This window comes from Ambystoma mexicanum, chromosome 5q, assembly GCF_040938575.1.
Source record: "Ambystoma mexicanum isolate Mex_15411 chromosome 5q, UKY_AmexF1_1, whole genome shotgun sequence".
Taxonomy (NCBI): Eukaryota; Metazoa; Chordata; class Amphibia; order Caudata; family Ambystomatidae; genus Ambystoma; species Ambystoma mexicanum.
In genome coordinates, this window is record NC_090933.1 from 879,457,134 (window position 1) to 879,484,137 (window position 27,004).

General features: G+C 50.7%; 1 protein-coding gene across 1 annotated transcript in view; it reads right to left on the reverse strand.

Annotated features, from left to right (window-relative positions):
- VIRMA (vir like m6A methyltransferase associated) overlaps positions 1-27,004 on the reverse strand; it is a 1,848,046-nt gene that overhangs the window by 1,434,217 nt on the left and 386,825 nt on the right. The window contains exon 8 of the mRNA XM_069621370.1: positions 24,715-25,059. Coding sequence (XP_069477471.1) covers positions 24,715-25,059 — 345 coding nt within the window. The remainder of the gene's footprint in view (positions 1-24,714; positions 25,060-27,004) is intronic.

Genomic DNA, 27,004 nt, shown 5'->3' on the forward strand with positions numbered 1-27,004 from the left:
TGCAGGTTTAGGGAAGTACTGCGTCCAGGTATAAAGCCTGTTTGATCACTGTGTATTATAGTCCCAATTATTCTATTCAGGCGTTTGGTGAGGACTGTGGTAAGGATTTCGACATCATAATTTAGCATCGCCAGAGGGTGGTATGAGTCACAGCTTTCGGTCGGTTTTCTGGGCTTCGGTATTGGGACAATTAGTGTTTAGGACCGGCATGCTGACATCAGCAAATCTTTGATAGAACTCGGGGTGGGGGGGGGGGAACAGGTTCAGGGGGAGGGGTTAGTCCGTCGCTGCCCGGTGTTTTGACGGAGGCGAGGGACCCGATTGCCTCAGTGATATCCTCACCCATTATTTCAGCGTCTAGGGCCTCCCTGTGCGTGTCCTCTATTTTGGGAAGGCCCATTTCATCTAGTGTGTCTAATATGTCCTAGTTTGCCACTTGGTGGTCGTGGCTGTATAAGCAGGAGTAAAAGTCCCAGAAAATGTCATTTATGTCTTGCTGCGTTGTGTGTCGTGCCCGTTTCGTCCTTTATCTCGATTTGGTGCCTCGGATGTTCCCTCCGGCATACCCATGTTAAGAGCCTGCCTGGTTTGTCGCCTTCGGCGTGTGATTTGGCTGTTTGAAATCAAATTTGGAGAGGCTGCCCCATGCCTCCAAACAATTCCCTCACAGCAATGCTAGTTCTTCTCCCTCCCCCCCGTGTTCCTGTGGTGTTGGTTTCCCTGTGTTTTATTTCCTCTTCAGTTTTTTCAAGTTCCGCCCTTAGTGTTTTCCGTATGCCACCGGCTCCAGCGACAGCCTCTCCCCCCCCCCCCGCCCGACAACCACCTTCATTGCTTCGCACACCCTGCCCCAGTGTTCTACACTGCCCACGTTTGTTTCCAAGTACCCTTCTAGCTTGTCCCGTAACTCTTCCGCGAAGGTTTGGTCTGTCAGGGCATCCAGGGACAAGCGCCACAGTGGTATAAGTGGTCTGGGGCCCCTCACAGTCCACAGCACCTGCAGCAGGGAGTGGTCCGATATTGACCTGCCCAAGTATTGAGCAGAGTCCATTTGTGGCTGGTAATGTTTGGACACAAATATGTAATCTATCCTGGTGCGCAGGGCGTGGGGGGCAGAGAATTAAGAGTACTCTCTGTCCATTGGGTGGAGTTCTCGCCACACGTCGACCAGGTCTAAGGATTCTATCAGCGTGTTGAGCGCATCGGTCGCTGCATCGTTTCTGGTGATCTAGATCTGTCCAGTTCCCAGTCCCTTACACAATTAAACTCGCCCCCCCAGATGCAGAGGCTGTCCTGGCAGCCAGCTAGTTTGGCTCCCAGTGTGTCTAGGTGCTACGGGATTTCATAGTTGAGGAAGTATGAGTTTATTATGCAGATTTCAGTCTGTTCAATCCATCCCCTCACCAGCAGGTAGCGACCCTCCCGGTCCGCCTCCCAGCTCGACACCTTAAACGGAACCAAAGGGCTGTTCCAGACAAGCACCCCCCCGGGCGTATTTGGAGTAGGGAGACCCGTAGCACTGCCCGTCCCATTGAACGCTCAGCAGCCCCAGGGTTTGTTGGGTCAGATGGGTCTCTTGAAGCAGGGCTATGGACACCTTCGGTTAAGGAAGGATTTAATTATGTTCCTGCGTATGTAGGTGCCCAGGCCCCGAACATTCCATGGTAGGATCTAATGTCATTGGCCATTTTGGCATGTGCAACCCCACCGGCTGGATCCAGAGCCATCCAGCCACTGATCTCGCCCCAGAAGACAGGCCAATCGCTTGCCCCAGCCAAGCTCACCCCACACCCCACAACCTGCAACCTGCAGTAGCACTCTCCCCCCTCATGTTACATGCCTCATTTTGCGCTGAGATCTCATTGCTTGCGTAGTAAGAACAAACCAAAACCAAACAAATTAATAACCAAACCAGAACTAAAACTGGGTAACTGCGCTCAGCAGCCACCTTGTGTCTGTGGCGCTCGAACGCCCCCGCAACTGACTGGCCCTCCAGGGTCAAGGCGTGCAGGCTGTGGTGTGTCAGCAACCGGCCGACACTGAACGGTTCGTGGGGTGTGCACCTTCGCCCAGTCGGAGGCTCCCGCTTGCCCCTGCCTCATAAGATACTGTGGCGGTCTTCTCAGTGTTCATTTGCGCCTGAGCAGGCTTCACTTAATGCGTTCCCCCCCACCCCTTAGCTGTCTCAATCAACGTTCCTCATGTAACAGCTTCACGGCCATCGTCCAGGTTGTTGTGCTCCAGCCATATGTTGGCTGCAGCAGGCGTTTTAAGAAAGACAGCGTGCCCTTTGTAAAGGACATTGAGGCGGGACGGGTATGAGCATGTATTTGAGGTTCAGTTTCCTGAGTTTCAGCTTAACCGGCACGAAGCAGTTCCGGGCTCTCTACACCGCCGGGGTGTAGTCCGGGTATATGACTATGTTGGCGTTATCCCAGCAGATCGCTCCTCCCTCTCTGGAGAACCTCAGAATGATTTCCCTATCGCAGAAATTCAGTATCCTAGCTATCATGGGTCGTGGATGCGAATCCTGAGGCGGCCCTTTTTGTAGTGATCTGTTCCACCGTGAACCCCTGCGATAATTTCTCCGCTCCAATCTCCTGGAGTATCATGTTTTCAATGAAGTCTGTTGGGTTGGGCCATTCCATTACCTCCGGAACCCCCAGAACCTGTATGTTATTATACCGGGCTCGCCCTTCGGCATCTTCTGCTTGGGCTTCCAGCGCTGCATTCTTCCTTTCGAGCTCTGTCAGTAGCCTCTCCAGATCGCTGGTGGTTCCTGCTGTCTCCTTCAGGGTCTTTTCGGCCGTGGTGACTCTTTCCCTGAGGTTTTTCATATCTTGTCTCATCAGTTGCATGTCCGACTTGATGCCCCCCAATTCTGGTGTTGAAGGTACGTAAGGCTGCAATTGCTTAGAGCACCTGATTGTCACTCCTAGCGAGGCTCTCTGCAGGTTGTGCTTGTGCTTCTGGGGTGGCCTGTGGTTGCCCTTCCTGTTTGGCGACATTGAAGGAGTCCATGATCGTTGTTTCCATTTTTTGTTTCGTGGACGGCATGGCCCCAGTGATGGTCAAGAGTGCAGAGGGATGTGGTACTCTTGCAAGGGTAGTATTCCGCTTGGTGGTTCAAGTGTTGCGTCTAGGGACCAGTCTCTCGCGGTTTATAGAGGTTAGAGGCCCCAGGATCTAGGCTCTGGCGCCCTCAAGTCCGTACGGGAGGATTCGCTCCCAGTGTAGTGTAGCATGCGGTGTGCCTCGATACGCTGCCCCAGTGCCTTGTTTCAATGTTTGACCCATCCAATACCTTCAACAAATAATGTCCCAGCCCTGGGTCGTTCGTTGTTGCATGGGTGACCACGACAAATTATGTCCAGGAGTCACCGGGTCCCAGCCCCTCTGTGCGTAGTGTCTCTCCCTCTCTCGGTGGGCCTCAGACGTGCGGGCGCGCCACGTACCGCTTATCCACTCCGGTGTCTTCCTGTGTGTACCAGGTCCCTCCAGATCGCACCCGCCAGCCAGAGTCCCTCGATGTCCTCTGCCGCGCCTTCTCTGTGTGTCGGCACCGGCTGGCTCACTCGGAGTCGAACTTCGCACCGCTCCTCGCCCTCACTGCCGAGCCAAGGCCGCATCGGCCATCTCGAAGGCCAGGGGGTCTTGTGTTTGCCGTTGTCTCTCCTCCCGCCCGCACTCCGATTTTAAGATTTGTGCCGTCCGGGGGCTGGGGAGACGCTTGTCAGAGCCACCAGTGCGGGCCAAGTCGCTCGGTCTTGCCTTTTATTTAAAGAACGCAGGATCTTTTCAGGATCAGGGCAGGAGTCGCCGTTGAAAGCGTCCTCACGGCATGAGCTCAAGCCACGCCCTCTCTGACAAGCTCAAGCATCCCTGCGCCTTCTCTCCGAGGGGAGGAAGGGTGGGTCGCATTTGAATCTAAGCAGATACAAGCATCAGAAATACAATTACGGTCAGTAATGTATCCCTTCTGAAGCTTGTGGAATGTGCTCAGATCACATGCTGTGCATAGATTAGCGAGCAGTGGAAGAAGGAGGTGGGATGTGATATGGTTCATGAGCGAATAAATGTCTTGGAACCGCTTGTCCCACTTGTGCATCTGTCTTGGAATGAGCATCAATGCAGTAGTGCTGAGTGAAAGTATGTATAGAGCTCCATGTAGCTGCTTTGCAAATACTGTCTAAGGGGACATTGGCAATGAAAGCCAGAATGGCTCCAGTACCTCTTGTGGAGTGGGCCCTTGGCGTAAAAGGCAGTATTTTATTTGAAAAGGAATAGCACAGTTGGATACATTTGACTATCCATCTAGAGATGGCATCTCCTTCTCTGCCTGGCGCTATGGAGAAAAACAGTTGATCTGTTTTTCTTATGGGTCTGGTCTTGTCTACGTAGTAGAGCACCGCCCTCCTCACATCTAGTGTGTGGAGTTTTACCTCAGAAGAGCTTTTGGGTTCCTGGAAGAAAGCCGGTAGCTCAATAGACTGGTTAACATGGAATTTGGAAATTAATTTAGGGGAGAACCTAGGGCGAGTGCATAAAACCAGTTTGTCCTTATGTCTAGTAAAGAAAGGATCCTGCACTGACAGAGCTTGGATTTCACTGACCCTTCTTATGGAAGTGATGGCTAATAAGAAGGCAGTCTTATAAGTCAGGTGTTTGACACTAGACTTGTGCATAGACTCGAAGGGTGGTCCCATGAGCTTAGCGAGTACCACATTAAGGTCCCAACCTGGCGGTGGGTTAGAAATTGGAGGGTGGAGTCTCTTTACCCCTTCCATAAATGCTTTGATGACTGGTACCTTCCACCATGAGACCTTGTTATGGAAAATGGTCTAGGCTGACAAAGCCGCCAGGTGTACTTTTATCGAGTTGAACACTAACCCTGCATCCAGTAAGTAGAGCATATAGATTAGAATGTTTGAAGGAGTACAATCAACGGGGTTGATTTGCTTATTCTGGCACCAAATTACGAATAGTTTCCATTTATCATAGTAACAGTGCCTAGTGTTCGGTTTTCTTGACTCTTTCAAGATATCCATACATCTCTGTGGTATATTGAGATGTCCGAACTCTATGACTTCAGGAGCCATGCTGCCAAGTTCATAGAGTGTGGTTGTGGGTGCACTGTTAGTCCTCCATGCTGGGTGAGTAGGTTGTACTGGCACGGGAGTCTGATGGGTTCGCACATCGCCACTCTGCGCAGATGTGGATCCCACGGCTGTCTTGCCCACATAGGAGCAACAAGGATCAGCGTCATCGGTTCCTTCAGTAACTGGTTTACCTCCTTCCTCATGAGGAGTCGGGAGGGGGGAGGGGGAAAAAGCGTAAGGAACAAGTTACTTACCTGTAACTGTTGTTCTCCAGCATGGGTCTGGCATGGATTCACATGCTCATGAATATTCCCAGTCGTCAGGCTGGGAATCCTCGGTAAAGAAAAAACCAGTATCAGTTTCGTTTCTGATCTGTCTTTCGCAGTAATAACCAAACACTGATCTCTGCGTCATATTGACCACAGCCAATGACTGCCCTCTACCTGAACCCCACCTCTGGCAGCCATCTTCAGATTTGGAAGCACTTGAAGTGGCAGTATGACCAAGTGAAGAGCCGCAGAGGGGTAGGCGGGAGGGTTCGCATGTGAATCCATGCCAGACCCATGCTGGAGAACAACAGTTACAGGTAAGTAACTTGTTCCTTCTCCAGCATGGGGTCTGGCATGGATTCACATGCTCATGAATAAAGAATACATAGCAGTACACACATGCACAACCAAGGGAGGTGGCAAAGGCTCAACATTAAGCATCACATCAAACTTAACATTAAGCATCTTACCTCCTCACCAGGCTCACCTCAGGCGAACAGGTTGCGCAGCACTGCTTGGCCGACCCTGGACTCCTCCCTGGAATCCCGGTCGACGCAGTAGAATTTCGTGAAGGTGTGCGTCGACCTCCACGTAGCAGCCCTGCATATGTCCAGCAGGGGCACACCAGATAGGAACGCCGTGGTAGCTGCGATCGCTCTGGTGGAATGGGCTCTGGGACGGCCAGGCAGCGGTCGGTTTGCCAACCGGTGACAGTACATGATACAGCCGGAGAGCCATCTGGAAATGGAAGCCTTCGAGAGAGCCTTCCCCTGATTGACAGGTCCAAAGTTCACAAAGAGTTGTGACGTCTTCCGAAAACACTTAGTGCGGTCCACGTAGAACTTTAGCGCTCTAGCCACATCCAGCGAATGCAAAGTCCTCTCAGCCGGCGACGGGAAGAACACAGGCAACACCAAGGGTTCGTTGAGATGGAAGTCCGACGGTACCTTGGGCATGAAGGAGGGGTGCGTCCTGAGCACTACCCTCGTTGCGTGAAAAGTCAAGTACGGGGCCTTGCAGGAAAGGGCCTGGATCTCTCCCACTCGTCGTGCGGAGGTGATGCCCACAAGAAACGCTGTTTTCCACGACAGAAATTTCAACGGAGCTGAGTGCAGAGGCTCGAACGGAGGTCCCATGAGCTTGGTCAGCACCACGTTGAGCTCCCACGCCGGGGCCGGAGCCTTCACCGGCGGGAACGATCTGAACAGTCCCTTCATGAACTCTTTCACCAGACGATGAGACCACAAGGACGTCCGCCCCGTGGTTCTGGTGTATCGGGAGATCGCAGCCAGATGAATCTTGATGGACGCGTGTGCCAGACCAGCTTTGGCCAGCGTCAGTAGGTACGGCAGTACTTGGGGGGGCCGTAATCCGTAGAGGGTTAATCTTCTGTGCGTGGCACCAGACAGAGAACCTCTTCCATTTGTGTCCGTAGCATTTAAGAGTCGAGGACGCCCTGGCCTTTGCAAGAATCTCTCTGCAGTCGGCCGGTATGTCGTATCCTCCAAACTCTAGCGCTGCAGGAGCCAGGCCTGCAAGTTCAGCGATTTCGGGTCGTGGTGGAGGATGGCGCCTCCTTCTCTGGAGAGTAGATCCACGTCCACCGGCAGCTTGATTGGCGGGGACGCTGACAAGTCCAGAAGGTCCGGGAACCATATCTGCCTCGGCCACGCAGGTGCGACGAGGATCATCCTGCACCGTGACCTCTTGAGCTGGTTGACGAGCCGGATTAGCAGTGGCAAGGGAGGGAACGCGTAGAGGAACAGGCCCTCCCAGGGGAACGGGAAAGCATCGCCCATGCTCCTCGCCTGGGGAAACCTGCTGGCGAACCTCCGGCACTTGGAGTTCATCGCCGTCGCGAACAGGTCGATCTGGGGTGTGCCCCACCGTCGGAAGAGGCGATCCACCAGATCCTGCCGTAGCTCCCACTCGTGGCACGAGCGCAGCTCCCTGCCGAGTGAGTCGGCGATGGTGTTTTTTATCCCTGCTAGATGAAACGGCACCAGAAAAATCCTTTGGGCGATGGCCCAATGCCACAGGTCCTGCGCCTCCTTGGACAGTGCTGGGGACCTGGTTCCGCCCTGTTTCCGGATGTAAAACATGGTGGTGGTGTTGTCGGTGAAGATCCTCACCACCTTGCCCTTGAGGGACGGAAGGAAGGACCTGAGGGCCCAAAACACTGCACGGAGTTCCAGGACGTTGATATGTAGGGATTTCTCCGTCGGGAGCCAAAGGCCTCTTGTGTGCAGATTTTCGGTGTGCGCTCCCCACCCTTCCAGGGAGGCATCCGTGGTCACTGTCTCCTGGTGGGCTGGGGTCTGGAAGTCCAAGCCCGCCGTCAGATGCGCGCGGGTGCCCCACCACCGGATCGCTCGTCGGAAACTCTCATGGAGTGTGATCCTTTCCTCGAAGCTGCCCGTCGTTTGGATCCAACGCGCGTCCAGGAACTCCTGCAACGGGCGCATCCGGAGCCTGCACATGGGAATGAGGTAGATGCAGGCAGACATCATTCCGAGGAGGGACTTGATGGACCTCACCTTGGCCGCGTCGGCCACCAACATCCGCTGCACCTTGCCCAGGATGGTCCTGGTCTTCTCCTCCGACGGGGAGGCCAGAAGAGACACTGTGTTGAGCCTCGCTCCCAGAAACAGAGCGTCTTGCGCGGGTACCAGGTGGGATTTGGCGTAGTTCACAGAGAATCCCAGGTCCGTGAGAAGTTGGACGGTCCTTGCCGTGTGAACCACGGCGAGCTCCCTCGTCTTGGCTCGGATGAGCCAGTCGTCCAGCTAGGGGTAGACGTGGACCCCCTCGCGGCGCAGCTGCGCCGCCACCGGTGCGAGGCACTTGGTGAATACCCTGGGTGCCGACCGTAGTCCGAAGGGGAGGGCTTTGAACTGGTAATGACGCCCTTGGACCACAAACCTGAGGAATTTTCGGTGCCCCTTTAGGATGGGGATATGGAAGTAGGCATCCTCCAAATCCAACGACGACAGGAAGTCTCCTTCCTCCAGCTGACCCAGGACGTGCTGGAGGGTGACCATCCGGAACTTCTGCGCCTTGATGAACTTGTTCAGACGCCGCAGGTCCAGGATGGGGCGCCATCCCCCCGTCTTCTTCTTCACAAGGAAGTATCTCGAGTAGACTCCGGAGCCCCGAAGCCTCTTTGGGACGAGTTCGATGGCGCCCTTCCTGAGCATCGCTCTTACCTCCAGGAGAAGTTGAGGGACGTGAAGTTCTTTCCTGGCCACGGGGGGGACGCGCGGGCACCTTCTCTGGAACTCGAGCGCGTGGCCCCGGGCCAAGGCGTCCAGCACCCAACGGTCGGTGGAGATGGACTCCCACACGCTGACGAAGCTCGCCAGCCGGCCTCCCACCGGGGTGCTTCGGTGGGGGCCCGACCCCACGGCCGGTTCAATCCTGCTTCGACGAGGCTTTGCCGCCTTGACCTCCTTGGCGACGACGGCGGGGTCCGCCAGACTTGCCTCGTCCTCTGTAGGCCTCCTGAGACGACGAGCGGGCCGCTTGACGGTAGGTGGAGAAACCGCCGCCGGAACCTTTGGAGGCGCCCTTGCCTCCGCTGCTCCGAAAGGGCGTCCGTCGTTGTTGCAGAACTCCCAGGGCCCGGGCCGTCTCAGTGTCCGCTTTAATGGCCTGAAGGGAATCGTCCACTGTTTTCCCAAACAGGTTGCTCCCATCGAAGGGCATGTCCAGGACTCTGGTCTGAACGTCTTGACGGAAGTCCGTAGCCTTGAGCCATCCACGCCGCCTAAGGCAAACGCTGTTGCCCAACTGGCGGAACCCAGTGTCGGCGATGTCCGTCGCAACGGTATTGGCGTGGTCCGAAGCCACCTCACCTTCCTGCAGGATCTCCAGGGCCTCTGTCCTCTTGTCGTCCGGCAGGAAGTCCAGCAGGGGAGCCAGTTTGTACCAGAGCTCCCTGTCGTAGCGGGCCACGATAGCCAAGGCGTTGGCCGCTTTAATCGTCGTCGCTGCCGACGAGATGACTCTGCGTCCCATAGCGTCCAATTTCTTTCCCTCACCGTCCGGTGGGGAAGTCGATGTGGAGGCCGCACCCCCCCCCCCCGCTTTCTTCCTGGCCGCCGCAGAGACGACGGAGTCCGGGGTAGGCTGCGCCCGGAGGCACAGGGGGGCCGTGTCCGGGACCCGGTACTTCTTCTCGTACCGGTCTCTTCTAGCTGGCGTCGTGGAAGGGTTCTTGAGGAGGGTGAGGCCCTCATCCCAAATGTCGTCCAATAGAGGCACTGAGTGGACCGTCTTCCTCTTGGCCTCGCGCCGCTGATAAAGGAAACCTTCCTTCTTCTCCTCAGGGCAGAGTTGAAAAAGCTTGGATGCCCTGGTGATCATGGAGTGGAACGATCCAATCTCGTCGGGCGGAGAAGCCCTGGTGGGAGGCGACGACGGTACATCCTCGTCGTATACCTCGTCGTCCGTACCCGTCGCTGCCGTGTCAGTCCCCGTATCATCCCCTCGGGTGGACGGGGAGGAGGGCTGGACGGGGCGCGACGGCTGAAAAGGAGGTGGAGGGTGGATCCTTCTTTTCTTAGTAGGGGGAACACCAGAAGGTCCCGGTCCTGGGTCCCCCGACGGGAGAGGTTCCTCCGTCGGCAACGGTAGTCTCGTCCTTATCTCTGAGCATAAGGACTGTATAGCCAACAAAATGGCCGCCGAGTTGTCTTGCGGTGCTGGCAGAGGGGAATCCGACGGGCGATCAGGGGCCCCGTCGGTACCCTCGACGATGTCGTCGTCACCTGCGTCGGGATCCATCCCGACGGGCCGGTCTTCTTCCACGCCGAGGCCGTGGCTTAAGACCTCGACCAGTTCCTCCTCCGAGGTTGAAGCCGAATCTACGACGACGCTCTGCCCCCCCTTTCTCTTCCCCTTGGGGGATTTCACGGGGGTCCTATCGATGGGCACAAAAGAGGACTCCCTCCGAGGTGGCAGGGAGACTCTGAGCCCCGAGGTCGCCACCACTGGTGTAGCCTGCACAGGCTGAGCCAGGGCCGCCGCAACAGTTTCGATAGAGGGCTTGGCCGGATGGATTAAGGCCTTCACCACCTTAGGTGCGCTCACTGCCTTATCCTTGAGGGGGGGGGGGGACACCGCCTCGCTCTCCCTCCGCCTTCGAGCTCGACCGGGGCCTCTCCAGGAGCTTCGCCGGGTGCTCGGCCTTCCTCTTACCCGACCCAGAGCGTTGGCTCGTGGTTGATGGTGCCGGGGAGGGTGCGCCCTGCCTGGCGCCCGTAGAGCCCGACCGTTCGGCGCTCCCGGTGCCAGCGGACTCGCAGTGCTTGGCCTTATGTTGGACCCCCGTCGCCGGGGCGTCCTCAAAGGTCTTAGAAGACCGCTCGGTTTTCTTCTTCTTCTTCTCGCCGGACGGGCTCTTCCCTTCTAGCCAGTTGGCGAGACGTTGATGGCGGTCCTTCATGGTCCGCTCCGACATGTTGCCGCAAAACGCACAGTCCTTCTCCACGTGCGTCTTGTCCTCATGTAGGCAGTAGAGACAAAAGGAGTGTTCGTCCTCCTTGAAGACGTTCTGAAGCTGGCATCCAGGGCAGACCCTGAACAGCTTTCCGGGCGTCGAGCTTCCCTTCTCCTGGGCGATGACTGGGCCTGAGAAACTTCTGGAGTCCTCCAAAAGCGTAGCTCGACGAATCTTCACCCTTGAGGGGCGCAGACGAATCCGACACGGGTCCCCGTTGATCGGATAGAGAGTCGGTGGAGCTTGAGGCTCTTTTGACCGAAAAAATGACGTTTTTGAGAAAAAAAAACGTGAAAAAATAGCACTAACGCTTGAGAGCAATAGCACGAGGATCCCAACACATGAACGTGCGGTAAAAATCTGAAGATGGCTGCCAGAGGCGGGGTTTAGGTAGAGGGCAGTCATTGGCTGTGGTCAGTATGACGCAGAGATCAGTGATTGGTTATTACTGCGAAAGACAGATCAGAAACGAAACTGATACTGGTTTTTTCTTTACCGAGGATTCCCAGCCTGACGACGGGGAATATTCATGAGCATGTGAATCCATGCCAGACCCCATGCTGGAGAAGCAAACTTCCCTGACCAGTTCATCCATAGGGCGTTCACCTTGAAGCCAGGCTGGGGGAATCTGGACACAAAGTCTGGGCACTGACCATTTTCGCTTGTGGCGAATAAGTCTATTGTTGGAAAACCCCATTGAGAGAAGAGGTGGTCTACGACTTCTTCGTGTAGGTGCTACTCGTGTTCCTCTGGTAGGGGAGTCTGCTATAGCGTCCTCCCCTGGAACATGTTGTAATGACAGGAACATTTTCCGTCCGAGTGCCCATTTCCAGATTTTCTGTGCAAGTCTGGTTAGATTTGGAGAGCGCATACCCCCCTGTTTGTCGATATAAAACAACGCTGTGGTGCTGTCCATCAGGATCTGCACCGACAGTTTTGTTAAATGGGGTTCAAACGCCTGGAGGGCTTTCAATACTGCCAGAAGTTCCAGCACATTGATGTGGTTTTGAGCTGCAGTGTAAGACCACAGACCCTGGGCTATGTGGTGAAGGTAGTGAGCCCCCCACCCTGCCAGTGAGGCTTCCGTTTTGACCAACGCTTGTATCTATGGGTCGTAAAAGGGTTTCCCCTTTGTCAGGTTTTCTCTCGTCCACCAGCGAAGATTTTGTAGCAATGTTGGCAAAACTACCACTAGATCGTCCCACTGACCACTTGCCCGAGACCATTGTTTCGCCAACCACTCCTGTATGGGACGCATACGCAGGCGCGCGTGAGGAACGAGGTATATTCAAGATGCCATCATGCCAATTAAACGAATTGCTTTGCACACCCTTATCTGGCGGACGGCCTGATAATGTGGTATTTGCAGTAACAAATTCTTTATTCTCTCCTCTGAGGGAAAGACAAGTCCTTCCTCTGTGTTTAGGATAGCTCATGGGAACTGTTTGTAAGTGCTTGGCACTAGGCTTGATTTTTTCTCGTTGATTGAGAAGCCCAATTGAAAGGGGAGGTTGATAGTAGTTTGGATGTTTAGTCTGCAAATCAGAGGCGATTCCCCTGTTATGAGCCAGTCGTCCAAGTAAGGGTACACTGGGATTGCCTCCCTGCGCAGGTGCGCTGCCACCACCACCAGTACCTTGGTGAATACCCTTAGTGCCAAGGTCATTTCGAAGGATAGCACCTTGAATTAGTAGTGCTGGTTCGCTATCTTGAAACACAAGGATCTTCTGTGCGCTGGGAACATTTAAATATGAAAATAGGCATCTTTCATATCAGGTGTTGCCATGTAATCCCCTTTTTTAGAAGCAGGATTAGCTCTTGGAGCGTAGTGATGCGCAACTTTTGTGGCTTGACATACTTGTTTGCAGGCCTTAAATCTAATACTGGCCGCATCGTTAGATCTTTTCTTGGCACAAGGAAGTAAATTGAACAAATACCCCTGTTTACCTGGTTGGCTGGGACCACTTCTATGGCGTTCTTTAATAGAAGCGCTGTTATTTCTTCTAGAAGGATCTGCTGATGTTCCTCCGAGTGGACCTTTGGTCTCCGAGGGGGTGATCACGAGGACATTGAAGTTCTATGCAGTAGCCCCCTGCTACCGTGGACAGCACCCATCTGTCCAAGGTGATACCCTCCCATGCGTGGGTGAAGTTGGAAACGCGTCCCCCTACTGGAGGTGCATGGGAGAGTACCTGGAGCGGAATGTCACTTGCTCTGAGGTGGAGTGCCACCTCGAGCTGGGCCCCTGCCCAAATTACCACGACCTCTACGTTGTCCTCGTGGATAGCCCTGAAAGGTTTGTCCTTGGATGTTGCCATAGGAACCTTGGCCATGGTTGTATCCTGATCCCTTTGGAGAATTTTGGCCCGAAAGCGGCGTAAATTGCTGTTAACTCTTTGCCCTGTGGGCTAGTTTGTGAGCTGACCTAAGGACTGAATAGTGTCATAATCATCCTTTGCTGTCTGAAGTGCGTCTTCTACAGCCTTGCCGAAGAGCACATCAGGTTCCACTGGCACATTAATTAGGGTGGCCTGTGTTTCTGGCCTGAAGCCTGATTGGCGAAGCCATGCATGCCTCTTTTTAATAGTGCCCTCTGCGATAACTCTCCCTGCATTGTGAGCCGCGTCAAAATTTTACTTGAGGAGACAAGTAGACAGAGCTCTTCCGTCTGCTGCCATCTGAGCTAATTGAGATTTAAGTGGCTCAGGTGCGGATGAGAGTAACGCGGAAACCTCCTCCCACTTAGGGCATTTGTAACTTGCCAAAAGTGTAGCATTATTCGCAATTCTTGTAGGCTGCAGAAGAGGCTACTTTTCGGCCCATTGCATATAGCTTCTTGCTCTCCTTATCCGGAGGAGCCTCGGAGGAAGCAAGGGGTGTGCCTGCTCCCTTTTGTGTAGTGGTAACCACCAAAGAGTCTTGTTTTAATTGGTCTCTTATGTATAAGGGGTCTGAAGGTGCAGGCCTGAACAGTTTTTCCACACGCAGGTTAACGGCCCGTGTAAGATTAGGTGCCTCCAAAGAAGGTTGCATTCTATGTTGCACAGATTTTAGCAGTGGGATAAACTGCCCTACTGTCTTTTGGTCTCCCAACAATTTCAGCGAAGTCTCCGTCTTCCTGTACCTCTTGTGTGTCAATGCGGAAGTGTTCTGCCGCTTTAGTTAAGACTTTGTTGAGGAGGGGTTGATTTTCTACTGGGGAATCTACCACTGGAGGACCCTGATTAATAGGAGAATCTATGGAATACATGTTCGCCTCCTGGTCTGGGTCCTCATCGTCCCCATAATAAAGTTTGTCTGTGTCCTCATCAATACATTGAGGGTTAGATGTTCCCACAAATGAAAGATCATCCTGGTCTTCTGGATCTATTTCAGGGTCATATAGATCTATAATTCTGTCCTGTGGGGGGATATCAGAGCGAGCCCGCTTGGTAGGGGGTTGAGAGCCAGAAGGGGCTGAGGTGGGAGGGGTGGTCTGAAAACTTTGACGGTAATCTGGATTATGTTCAAAGAAATTTGCCATAAAGGTCATTCTTCGCATAACTGTCGATATCCTGCACAGACCATTCCTTTGAACTTTGGATGATAGTGTCAGGAACACCCATGTCCTCATTAGTAGGAGGTATGAGCTTTGGCCTAGAGTCTTTAGGTATCTCTATGGGCTTGGATAAAATTCCCTTTTGTGAAGACCTGTCCCTAGTAGGACTTTTGTCCCTATAAGGGGTCTCAGGATTTCTTCTGGTGTTTTTCCCCACCCTGGGGCCCAGAGTAGTGTGTAACAGACTTTTTGGGGCCTGACATTTTACTAGATGAAGAACGTCAAACTTAGAGTGTGGGGGCCGAGGCTTTGTCCACGAACAAATGACCTTCGGAAGGTGTTTATTCATGCAACACCCTTGCCGTCTTTCGACGTCTTAGCCCTGTCGTGTGGCGATCTTGAACGAGATTGCCCAGTGGACCAGGACTCAGTGGACCAGGACTCAGTGGACCAGGACTCAGTGGACCAGGACTCAGTGGACCAGGACTCAGTGGACCAGGACTCAGTGGACCAGGACTCAGTGGACCAGGACTCAGTGGACCAGGACTCAGTGGACCAGGACTCAGTGGACCAGGACTCAGTGGACCAGGACTCAGTGGACCAGGACTCAGTGGACCAGGACTCAGTGGACCGTTCACGGGGTGTCGAACGTTGTTGAGTATTCGACTCATCTGTTGAATGTCGACTGGGGCTTATGTGTTTTGTGGTGTGTGCTTTTGAAGCGCTCCTGCCGCCGGGTGTAGTCCCCACAACATGGCCTGTCCTACAGGGTTGGGGGTCTGCGCTTGGCTAGCTGGAGCTAGGCCGGTGCCCTCGCCGTCTGAAAGTGCGGCGTCGCTGCCATCGCTGAAGGCTCATTCCACCTCCATGGCCTCAAGTTGCCTGGCATAGTGGGCCCAGCACATAGTGGAACGGTCCTTCAACGTCTTAGGCTTGAAGAGCCTGCACGCTCGACAAAACATTTCGATGTGGTCTCTCGGGAGAGAAGTTGCAAACTAAATGTTTGTCCACACAGGGGAATTTACGGTTACACTTAGGGCAAAACTTAAATGGAGTGTTTTCCATAATTCTGGGTTAAGGAGATGGCAGCTGGGTGAACAAAGTGTAGGAAGTGGAGACTATGCATTCTAAAATGGCCTCCCCCCTCTCTCCCTACTGTCTGGGCTGAGACCTGGGACGGCCTTCCAAGGCCGTATGGTCCGTCACGATGGTCTCTGACGGCAGTATTCTTTCTCTTTCCTCTGCGTGGTGTTACAGCAGTCGATGAAAGTATAGAAAGAAAAACTATCGTAATTATAGAAAGTCAATGGCTTATCCCCGGAAGGAACTCCACTATACGCGTCCGTCTAGCATGGCAGAAAAAAACAATCTGAGAGGGTGCACGACGTGCGAGTGATCATGGGTAGAGTGGACATCGCACTAGAGATAGTATGACTGGCACACCCTGTCGACGTCCCTTTTCGAGTTTCGAAAACAACTAATACTCTGCAGCTTCCACTAGATGTCGGCCTATGCACAGCATGTGATCTAAGCAGATTCCACAAGCCTCAGAAATATGGGATACATTACTCACCGTAATAGTATTTCTGATGCTTGTATCTGCTTAGATTCACATGCTGTGCATAGGCCGACGTCTAGTGGAAGCTGCGGAGTATTATAATTGGTTTCGAAACCTGAAAAGGGACGTTGACAGGGCATGCCAGCAATACTATCCCTAGTTTAACGTCCACTGTACCCATGATCCATCACGCGTCGAGGTCCCTCAGATTGCTATTTTTATGACATGAGGTAGCATGAGGTGTAGCGCCAGTGCAGTTGTATCCAAGCAGATCCGTACTAAACAAGCTCATAAGCATCCATTCGTCTTCTCTACGAGGGGAGGAAGGGTGGGCGCATGTGAATCTAAGCAGATACAAGCATCAGAAATACGATTACAGTGAGTAATGTATCCCTTCTGAGGCTTGTGGAACCTGCTTAGATCACATGCTGTGCATAGATTAGCGAACAGTGTTAGAAGAAGGTGGTGGGATGTGAGACGGTTCATGGGCGTAAAGATGTCATAGAACCGCTTGTCCCACTTGTGTATCTGTTTTGGAATGAGTGCCAATGCAGTAGTGCCGAGTGAAAGTGTATATTGAGCTCCATGTAGCTGCTTTGCAAGTGCTGTCTAGAGGGACATTTGCAATGAAAGCCAGAGTGGCTCCTGTGCTCATTGCGGAGTGAACTCTGGCCGTAAAAGGCAGTGTCTTGTCGGATAGAGAATAGCACAATGGTATATATCTGACTATCCACCTAGAGATGGCATTCTTTGAACCGAGGTCCCCCTTCTCTGCCTGGCGCTATGGAGACAACCAGTTTATCTGTTTTTCTTAGTGGTCTGGTTTGTCTACATAGTAGAGGACCACTCTCTTCACATCTAGTGTGTGTAGTTTTACCTCAGCTGAGCTGGTGGGTTCCTGGAAGAAAGCCAGTAGCTCAATCGACTGGTTTACGTGAAATTTAGAGATTAACTTAGCGGAGAACCTAGGATGAGTACGTAAAACCAGCTTGTCTTTGTGTACAACAAAGAAAGGATCCTGCACTGACAATGCTTGTATTTCACGAACTCTTCGTATGGAAGTGATGGCCACTAAGAATGCAGTTTTATAAGTCAGGTGTTTGAGACTAGACTTGTGCATCGGGTCGAAAGGGGGTCCCATGAGCTTAGCGAGTACAACATTGAGATCCCATCCTGGCGGCAGGTTCGAAATTGGAGAGTGCAGTCTCTTTACTCCCTCCATGAATGCTTTTATGACAGGTACCTTTCACCATAAGACTTTATTGTGGGAGGTGGTATAGACTGACAAAGCCGCCAGGTGGACCTTTAATGAGTTGAATACTAACCCCGCATCTAGCAAGTGGAGCATATAAGTTAGAATGTGGGAAGGGTACATTCTATGGGGGTTAATTTGTTTAGACTGGCACCAAATTACAAATCTCACCCACTTGTCAAAATAACAGTGCCTAGTGTTAGGCTTTCTTCATTCTTTTAAGATATCCATACATCTTTGTGGCAGATTAAGATGTCCAAACTGTAGGACCTCAGGAGCCATGCTGCCAAGTTCATTGAGTGAGGTAGAGGGTGCACTGTTAGTCCTCCGTGCTGAGTGAGCAGATTGTACGGGCAGAGAGTTTGATGGGATTGCACATCGCCAGTTTGCACAGATGTGGATACCAGGGTTGTCTTGCCCATATAGGAGCAACTAGGATAAGCGTCACCTGTTCCTTGTGGATCTTGTTCACCATCTTCCTCATTAGAGGTGTTTGGGGGGAGGGGGAGAGGCGTAAGCAAATCTCCCTGACCAGTTCATCCATAGGGCGTTCCCCTTGGAGCCTGGCTGGGGGAACCTGGATGCAAAGTCTGGGGATTGTCTGTTTTCGCTTGTAGCAAACAAGTCTTTTGTAGGGAAACCCCATTGAGGGAAGAGGTTGTTAGGGAGAATTCTCAAATGTGCTAGTTCCCTTCACCTTAGAGACCCCCAGCCACTTTGCTCGATTTTGAGGAATTGATTTTTTTTTTACCTGGAGAGAGTGCAAGCCTTTTTTTCCCCACTCATGTATTTTGATGTGTTTTTTACTCTTGTGTTCTTTGATTATGGAGTTTTAGACAACTCCATAGGCATCATCTTTTCATGTGTGTCACACAGCACCCTCTGTGCAGTGACACAGTGAAGCCATTTAGGCTATCCCAAGGTGTAAATACCTTCTCTGGGATAAACTACTGTTCCCAGAGAAAGTAAAGTGAAATTGACTTTACTAGTCTTTTTAAATTCATAGACCCAGCACACACTATCTCACAATAGAGTGCTGGAGGGGTTACCCAGTATCCCCTATGTAGAAACTCATGTAGCAGTCAAATGCTACCCTTTCCTCTCGAAATGGCTGGTGGCAGTGGTTTTACAACTACCTACCATTATTTTTCCCGACCAGGAATACCAGTAGCATTAAATCGCGGGAGCCGTGTTTTACTAAATGGCGCCTGAGCCTCCTTTGTTTAAACGGGTCCTGGTCGTCTTTTTTCGCCATTTCTTTTTGGAAAGGTCCTTCTAGAGTTTGTCTCTGAGCGCCAAACTAGGTTTGGCCCCTTTGTTCCTACGCCTTTGCCGGGCTTCAGGACTGAAGACCGCCTCTGGGGCCCTAGTGTCTAGGGTGGGCAGGAAGTGAGGGAGGTGCCCGAAACTCCGTGCTTGGTCTCTTAGGAGACCCAAATGCACTCTGGCGTGGGTGGCTGACTAATTGTCCGGCAAGGACAGCCACCCTGCTGGGTTAGTGGTAGCTAGGCTGGAATGAATGGGAGAAAACTGTTTAAAAGGCAAGTCTCTTGGCTTGGAAGGCAGAGTCGACCACTGGAACGAAAGAACCAAAGACGAGCTGGAAGAGGACAGCTGCTCCATCTCCTGGAGCATTGTTTGCCTGGTGAAGCCTTGCTGCAGGTCCGAATCACCAAGTTCATCTCGACAGAGAAGCCCTTCAAGGACGACTTCTCCCTTTGAGTTGGTGGGACCAATAAACTCGTAAGCCACCTGGATACCATTCTTGGAGCTGGTTGTATTTTCCTCAGCATTCTGCAGGAAACCGAATAGCCAGGGACAAGGACACCAGTTTGTGTGCTTGACTACAGCTATCGGAATTGAAGATTTTCCAGTTTGCCAGCTTTGTGACTAGTCCCCGTGCAGTGCAGGAGTCCCCCGGCGTCCTCCCTCTTGTCCCCACGACTGAGGCTCAGGAACAGCGAGATCTGCAGCAAATGCCAGGAACAGAAGTCTTCAGCTGCATCTTTTTCTTCAACCTAAGGTACTGTGAAAACCCGACCGAGAGAACTTGCCTCTCACTGTGAAAGCGCGTGAAACTTTGGCAACTTGCAGGTCTAGTCAGCTTGTGACCAGACAGTGCTTGTACTTCTAGATCGTAGAAGGTTTGCCCCTTCAGCAGATTTTCTCTTGTCCACCAGCAAAGATTTTGTACTAGTGTTGGCGAAACGACCACTAGATCGTCCCACTGACCACTCGACTAAGACCACTGTTTCGCCAACCACTCCTGCATGGGTCACAGTCGCGTGTGAGGAACCAGGTAAATGCAAGATGCCATCATGCCTAGCAATCGCATCGCTTTGTGTACCCTTATCTGGCGGGCGGCCCGATAATGTGGTATTTGAACTAACATATTTTGGACTCTTTCCTCTGATGGAAAGACCAACCCCTCTTGTGTGTCTATGACAGCTCCTAGGAACTGTTTGGTTGTGCTTGGTACTAGGCTTAATTTTTTTCTCGTTGATGGAAAAGCCCAATTGGAAGAGTAGGTTGATAGTTCGCCGAATGTTTTGCCTGCCTCCCCTGTAATCAGCCAGTCGTAAAGTTACATTAGGATTGTCTCTGTGCGCATGTGTGCTGCCACCACCGCAGTATCTTCGTCAATACCCTTGGAGCAGATGCTATTCCAAAGGGTAGCACCTTGAATTGGTAGTGCTTGTTCTCTATCTTGAAAAGCACAAATCCTCTGTGCGCTGGGAACATTGAAATATGAAAATAGGCATCTTTCATATCCAATGTTGCCATGTAATCCCCTTTTTTAGTAGCGGGATTACCTCTTGTAGTGTAGTCTTGCAGAACTTTTCTGGCTTGACCTATTTGTTTGCAGGGCACAAATTTAACACTTAATACTGGGCACATTGTTGCATCTTTCTTTGGCACAAGGAAGTGAGTTGAATGAATACCCTTGTTTACCTGGTTGGCCGGGACAACTTTGATGGCATCCTTTAGTAGAAGCGTGGCGACTTCCTCGAGGAGGATACGCTGGTGGTCCATGGAATGGGTCTTTTGTCGTGGGGGGGGGGTGGTTCCGGGGTTGCTCGAGGACCTCTATGCAATATCCACCTGTTACAGTGGACAGCACCCATCTGTCTCTAGTGATTGCCTCCCATGCGTGGGTGCAGATGGATATGCGCCCTCCTACAGGACAGGCATGGGAGGGCACCTGGAGTGGATAGTCACTGCTTTTCAGGTGGAGTGCCACCTCGGGAGGAGCTGCCTCTACCACATCCGCGGGATCTGAGTGCTCCTCTTAGGTAATTCTGGGAGTACTGACGCTGATTGTTTCCCCATGTAGTACCCTGGCTTTGGGTATAGGTGGAACCCCTCTATGAATTGTCACTGCGTGAGTGACGAAAATTCCCATTTCCCATCTGCCCAGTAGGTTTATTAGTCAGTTGGCCCAATGACTTGAGAGTTTGTATTCTTCTTTGGCTGTCTTTAAGGCGTCCTCGACAGCCTTGCCAAAGAGCACATTGGGCTCAACGGGCATGTTGATGAGGGTAGCTTGCGGCTCTGGTTTAAAACATGATTGGCGCAACCAAGCGTGATGCTTGATAATAGTCCCTTCTGCTATTATCTTGCCTGCGTTGTCCGCAGCGTCAAGATTGGTTTTTAATAAGCAGCTTGACACTGCTCTGCCTTCTGCAGCCACCTGGGCAAGCTGAGACTTAAGTGGTTCCGGGGCAGAAGATAGTAAGGCCGAGACCTCATCCCATTTGTGGCAGTCGTAACTGGCCAACAAGGTAGAATTGTTAGCAATCCTAGTCTGGAATGCCGCGGAGGCGGCCACCTTTCTGCCCATCGTGTAAATCCTCTTGCTTTCTTTGTCAGGCGTGGCCTCAGAGGAAGCTAGGGGTGTACCAGCCCTCTTCATTGTTGTAGTGACAACTAATGACTCAGGCTTCAGTTGCCCTCCGATATACAGCAGGTCATAAGGAGCAGGTCTAAACAGTTTCTCTATGCGGGGGTTCACTGCCCGCGTAAGATTAGGGGTCTCCAGTGATGGCTGTATTTTTCGCTGAATGGTCTTGAGGGATGAACTATATAAGAGCCTTCTTATCTCCTAGGATTTCTTCTACAAAATACTTATCTTGCTGTACTTCCCGAGTTTCTATCTGAAAATGTTCTGCAACCTTGACGAGCACTTCATTTAGTATAGGTTGGTTGTCAATGGGCGAGTCCACGGCCGGGTGATCCTGATCAACAGGTGAGTCAATGGGATAAATATGTGCCTCTGGGTCAACCTCAGGGTCTTCATCCCCGTAATAAGGGTCTGCTGCATCATCCCCGTAATAAGGGTCTGCTTCCTCTTGAATAGAGAGGTCTTCATGGTCGGAGTCCGGGTCATAGAGATCAATGACTGTGCCTTGCACTGGATTCTCAGGGCGAGACCTCTTAGCAGGGGGTTGAGCAGGGATCTGCGACCCAGAGGGTGCTGTAGTGGGGGGGGGGGTGGAGATTGGGGGGGGGGGAGTGGAAGCTTTTAAAATAGGCAGGGTCCTTTTCATAAATGTTGGCCATGAAGCACATCCTCCTAGTGACCATGTCTATATCCTCAGCCGACCATTGTGCAGAACTAGGGATGACCAATGGTTGGGAAGGGAGTCTTAAATCTTCATCTGTTGGAGGAAGTAATACAGGTTTTTTGGGCCTCGCCTCTTGAGATGTCTCCTTAAGTGGGGTGGGCCTAGCCTACTGGGTCTTCTCCCTATGAGGGGGTCTTCTCCCTATGAGGGGGTCTTCTCCCTATGAGGGGGTCTTCTCCCTATGAGGGGGTCTTCTCCCTATGAGGGGGTCTTCTCCCTATGAGGGGGTCTTCTCCCTATGAGGGGGTCTTCTCCCTATGAGGGGGTCTTCTCCCTATGAGGGGGGTCTTCTAGGACGACTTCTTGGACTCTTCTCCCTACACCCATGAAGTGCGATTCCCTGACTGTTTGGGGGCCAAGTACCTTTTTTGATGCAGAATGTCAAATTTTAGATGCAGGCTGAACCGGAGCTGATTGTGCGACGTCTGTACCGTTTTTAGACAGCTGGGACCTGTCATGCAGCGATCTCGAACAAGAGTGCCCAGAGAACAGAGATTCCACAGACCTGTCCCTGGACATTCTGCGCTGCCGTCCGCTCGACACGTGTGTCAAGTCTCGGCCTTGGGTTGTGTGCTTAGTGGTGGATGAAGTGATAGCACGTCCGCCGCCGGGTGTTGTCCCCATAACAAGGCAACCAAAGCCACCCCATCGCCTTCAACGTCAGAAACCGCTGCGTTGCTGCCATCGCTGAAAGCACCTTCTACTTCCATGGCCTCCAGCTGCCTGGCGTAGTGGGCCCAGCGTTTGGTAGATCGGTCCTTCAAAGTCTAGGGCTTGAAGAGCCAACAAGCTCGACAAGAACCCTCGACGTGGTCTCTCGGGAGACATAGGTTACAGACTAGGTGTTTATCGACCCACGGAAATTTCATATTGCACTTGGGTCAAAATTTAAAGGGGTCTTGTCCATAACAAAAAGATACAGCAGCTAGGCGAATGTAGTGTAAGAAAAGGGGCATTTACATTCTAAAATGACCTCCCCCCCTATCTCCCTACTGTGTGGGTCAAAGCCCAGGGTGGCCTTCCAAGGTATAAACGGATCCGTCGCGGGAATCTTCCGACGGTCGTTTTTCTTCTAATCACCAGCGTGATGTTTCGATAGTCAGTGGTATAAAGGATAGAAAGAATAAACTATTGGTAATCAAAAATTAGTAAATGGCTATAAACCGAAAGAGGAACTCCGATATAAGCGTCCATCTAGAATGGTGAAAAAAAGCAATCTGAGGGACCTCGATGTGTGAGGGATCATGGGTACAGTGGACGTCACACTAGGGATAGTATTACAGGCACGTCCAGTCGATGTTCCTTTAAGTTTCGAAAACAACTAATACTCTGCAGCTTCCACTAGATGTCGGCCTATGCAGAGCATGTGATCTAAGCAGATTCCACAAGTCTCCGAAATATAGATATATATAGATATGATAGTGATGTAGAAAAAGAAATTGACACCCTGATGAGCATTGAACTTTTAAGTTGTAGTGTGGGAGCAAAGGTCTGTCAGAGTAGGTCAGGTTCCCATTTAACATTTGATATTGTAAAGTATGAGAAGTGATTTCGGTATGCGCTACACCGGCTTTAATCTTTCACCATGTTATTTCAATTACCTTATTAGTGTGATCTAACATCGGTATATAACAGCCCTTATAACCTTTCTTTTTCAGTTACTGTTCATGAACTCTGTATTGCACAGATCGATGTATTATTGTATATTATGCTTGTCTGTTGTCACTGCTTTTCTTTCCAGGACTACTTGCATGGTTTAATCAGTAGATAAACATAAGTATCTTATGAGAGGAAGGCTTCCAGAAGGAACCTGCATGTGTGATCAACAAGTTAAAGTCATCTGCATCGATAACAGACTTGCTGGTCCCCCAGCATGAACTGGACAGGTGATGGAGACCATCTCCCTGGGACTGGTCATTAGGTTTTGTTTCTCAAAAGGAACTCTGTGGTTTTGTTTGTGTCACAAGTGTCACACGTATAAAGGAGAAGGTCTGGTGGATGGGTCTGGTTATTTCGAGGGATTGTTCTGGTAGAGTAAAGCATGTAGCTCTGTTGATTGTCTTGCAAGTCAATAAAGCTGTCTCTGTCTTTGCTACTCCCTGAGAATGATTGCTTGAGCTCTGTGTCTCCAAGATTTGCAACTAAGAATGTATTGTTGGTATTGTCTGCAGGGAAAACTTCCACCCAAGAAAGACAGGCAGCATCAAACAATTTAAATATTTATGTAAAAGAATTGAGCAACGCACTGAATAAGCATTGTTCATCTGCCTATCCCAATAGCCCACAAACAGTGGTGTACATCACAAAAATGCACATTTAACCACAAACGTACATGAAAGCCAATTAATGAACTCCAACATCATCATCATCATCATCATCATACTATACAGCATTCCAAAATGTGAACAAATGTAAGCAATTTCAAATATTGTATTCAGCACCCAATTTTTGCTCAAACATTTCACGTAAACGGTTTGCATTTGCTGGCCCAGTGCAAACCAACAAATATTCTAGGAAGTATAACTAGCACTCATCAGAGATGCTCTATCCCCAATGACGTCTGCGCCACAGAACACTTCCCTTGTGTCTGTGTGTGGAAAATAGCAGAAAAGGTCAATCAACAAGGCAGTCTTGAATGAACGTTTTTGGATCGGTCTTAGGGTGACAAAAGCTTTGAAGAGCTGGGAATGAATATTGAAGCATGTAAGATTTAGGCAGCTAAATACTAGCAGTAACTATCTTTTTGACAAAAACTGAGCATATTGATTGCACAATGTTTGTTTGTTTTGTTTGTTGGATATGTAGATTGTTGCATTCATCATGTAAATAATAATTGTAAGTATACAGCAAAACGTTTTTAAAAAAGGACATACCTTCCCCTTCCTCCTCCTCATCACCTTCTTCGTCGTCCTCCTCTGGAATGCTTTCCACAGTATTTCCATCATCCTCATCATCGTCATCATCATCGTCGTCGTCATCGTCCTCATCGTCGTCATCTTCCTCATCCTCTTCCTCGTCGTCGTCGTCAACATCAGCATCTACATCCCCATCCCCTTCTTCTTCCCCTTCGTCGGCAGGCTCCTCCACATTCTCCCCTTCATCTGAGAAAGTATCTTCTTGGTGAACAGAGGATCGATCAGGAGAAATGGGTTCAAAGAAATCCTCTCTGGGATCCACATCTTCTTGCTTTTCAACAACAGCAGAAGTGACAACCGGCACTATTAGGAATATAATGTGAATATTAAGAAAATTCACCAATCTATGGAAAACACAAGTTTAACACAGACAAACTACTCTAGTTAGCTTTTGCGTTTAAAGTTTGCAACGCTGCAGGAAAGCCGCACATGATATTGCAAACATCCCACTCTAGTCTAGATAAACTAAATGTGTTCCTAACATTTCCCTGAAAAAACATTCAGAGCATCAATTAATGCAATCCAGTACATGGGTAGGCCAGGGTGAAGGGTTTACTTACTGAACTCGGATACAGGAAACACACCATGCCCAAGTGTCTTAAAATCTGCAGCGGACATGTAAGACCGTAAAAGAGTGCAAAAAAAGTCCTAACATAGAAAAGGATTCACAGAAATGGCAACCTGGAAACCGCACAATACCAGGTTGCACACCTCAGTGCATCATCTAGTACACCAGTCAGTCAGCTGGTGTTAGTGGGCTATGTGAGAAGGAATTATTTTGTAATTTATGGAGTGAAACAGAGCAGCACACTATTAAAATGTTTTATTGGGGTCAGAATGCAAATAAAAGGAAGAAGGGGGTGCGAGTATGAGAGTAATGACATAAGTGCCAATGGACCAGACCATGGTGGCTTGACAAAATAGTAAATAAATCATGAGGATGTGGGTGCTAGGGAAAGGACAACCACTTTTCAGAAATAACCTCACCCAGAAGCCGATTTCTAGTTCGTTAATATGCGTCTAGTTTTTTTTTTTTAATCGAGTCTTTGAGCAAATAACCCATAGCTAAGAGATGACTCTGTGCTTATAACGTGCCGAATGCCCGCAGGCATCAGGGCGCGGGGAAACGCAGAGAAGTACCATTCACAGTAGAAGTCTCACAAGGTTAACCGTGTCTCCTCTACACTGAGGTGACACTGTGATGATTCAAGGCTATTGGAATAAGAAAGTTTTCAGAGCCTTCCTGAAGCGGAGGTAGTTTTCTTCTCGTCTTACGGTCACTGGTAACCGTTCCAATATTTAGCCGCCTTAACAGGAAAATATCTACCCCTTCCCGTTTAGCCTCTGGTATATTTAGGAGACCCGTGTCTGCTGATCTTAAGCATCTTTGGGGCGCATACCAGGAGAATTGTTTTTTGAAATAGGCCGGTGCCTCCCCCAAAAAGACATCTGTGGACTATCGTCATGGCTTTAAACCGGACTCTGTCCTCTATTCTAAGCCAGTGCAATTCCTTTCTTTCTTCTGATATATGGTCCCTTTGTTTTTTCTTTTTAATAATGCGAACAGCATCCTTTTGCATTACTTGGCATTTTGTCAGCACTCTCTTAGAAGCTCCCAATAACAATGCATTGCCGTGATCTAAACAGGACAACAAGATTGCTCTTGCAATAGTAGCCGAGTTTGTCTCATTTATAAAGGGTCTAATTGCCCTCAAAAGGCGCAGGTAGTACACATTATTTTTGTACAGATAGTTAACCTGGGCCCCGGAGCCTAGTGAGGCTTCTACCATCATACCCAGGGTTTTTACCTTAGGTAATACTGGTATGATGGCTTCTTTGATATGGAAAGTCTTATATTGGGAATCCAACTTAGACCTGGCCTGGTTTGTTCCGAAAATCATTAATTCGGGTTTTGTGTTGTTTAGACACATCCAGTGCCTCTGCATCCAGGTATCAATGATGTTGCTAAAATTGAGGAAATTTACGCCATCTACTGCATAGTCTCCTGTTAGTTTGAATATCAGCTGCGTGTCATCGGCGTATTTGGTGAAAAATACGCCAATGTTTTCTAGCAGGGAGCTAAGACTCTTATGTAGAGGTTAAAAAGAAGTGGAGACAAGCTGGCTCCCTGGGGAACTCCAAACAGTATTGGGGTGGCTTCTGAGAAATTTTCAACCCAATGTATTCTCCCCTTCCAGTCCTTCAGGAAGGAAGCAAGCCAAGCCTGTGCTTTTGACGAGCATCCTAC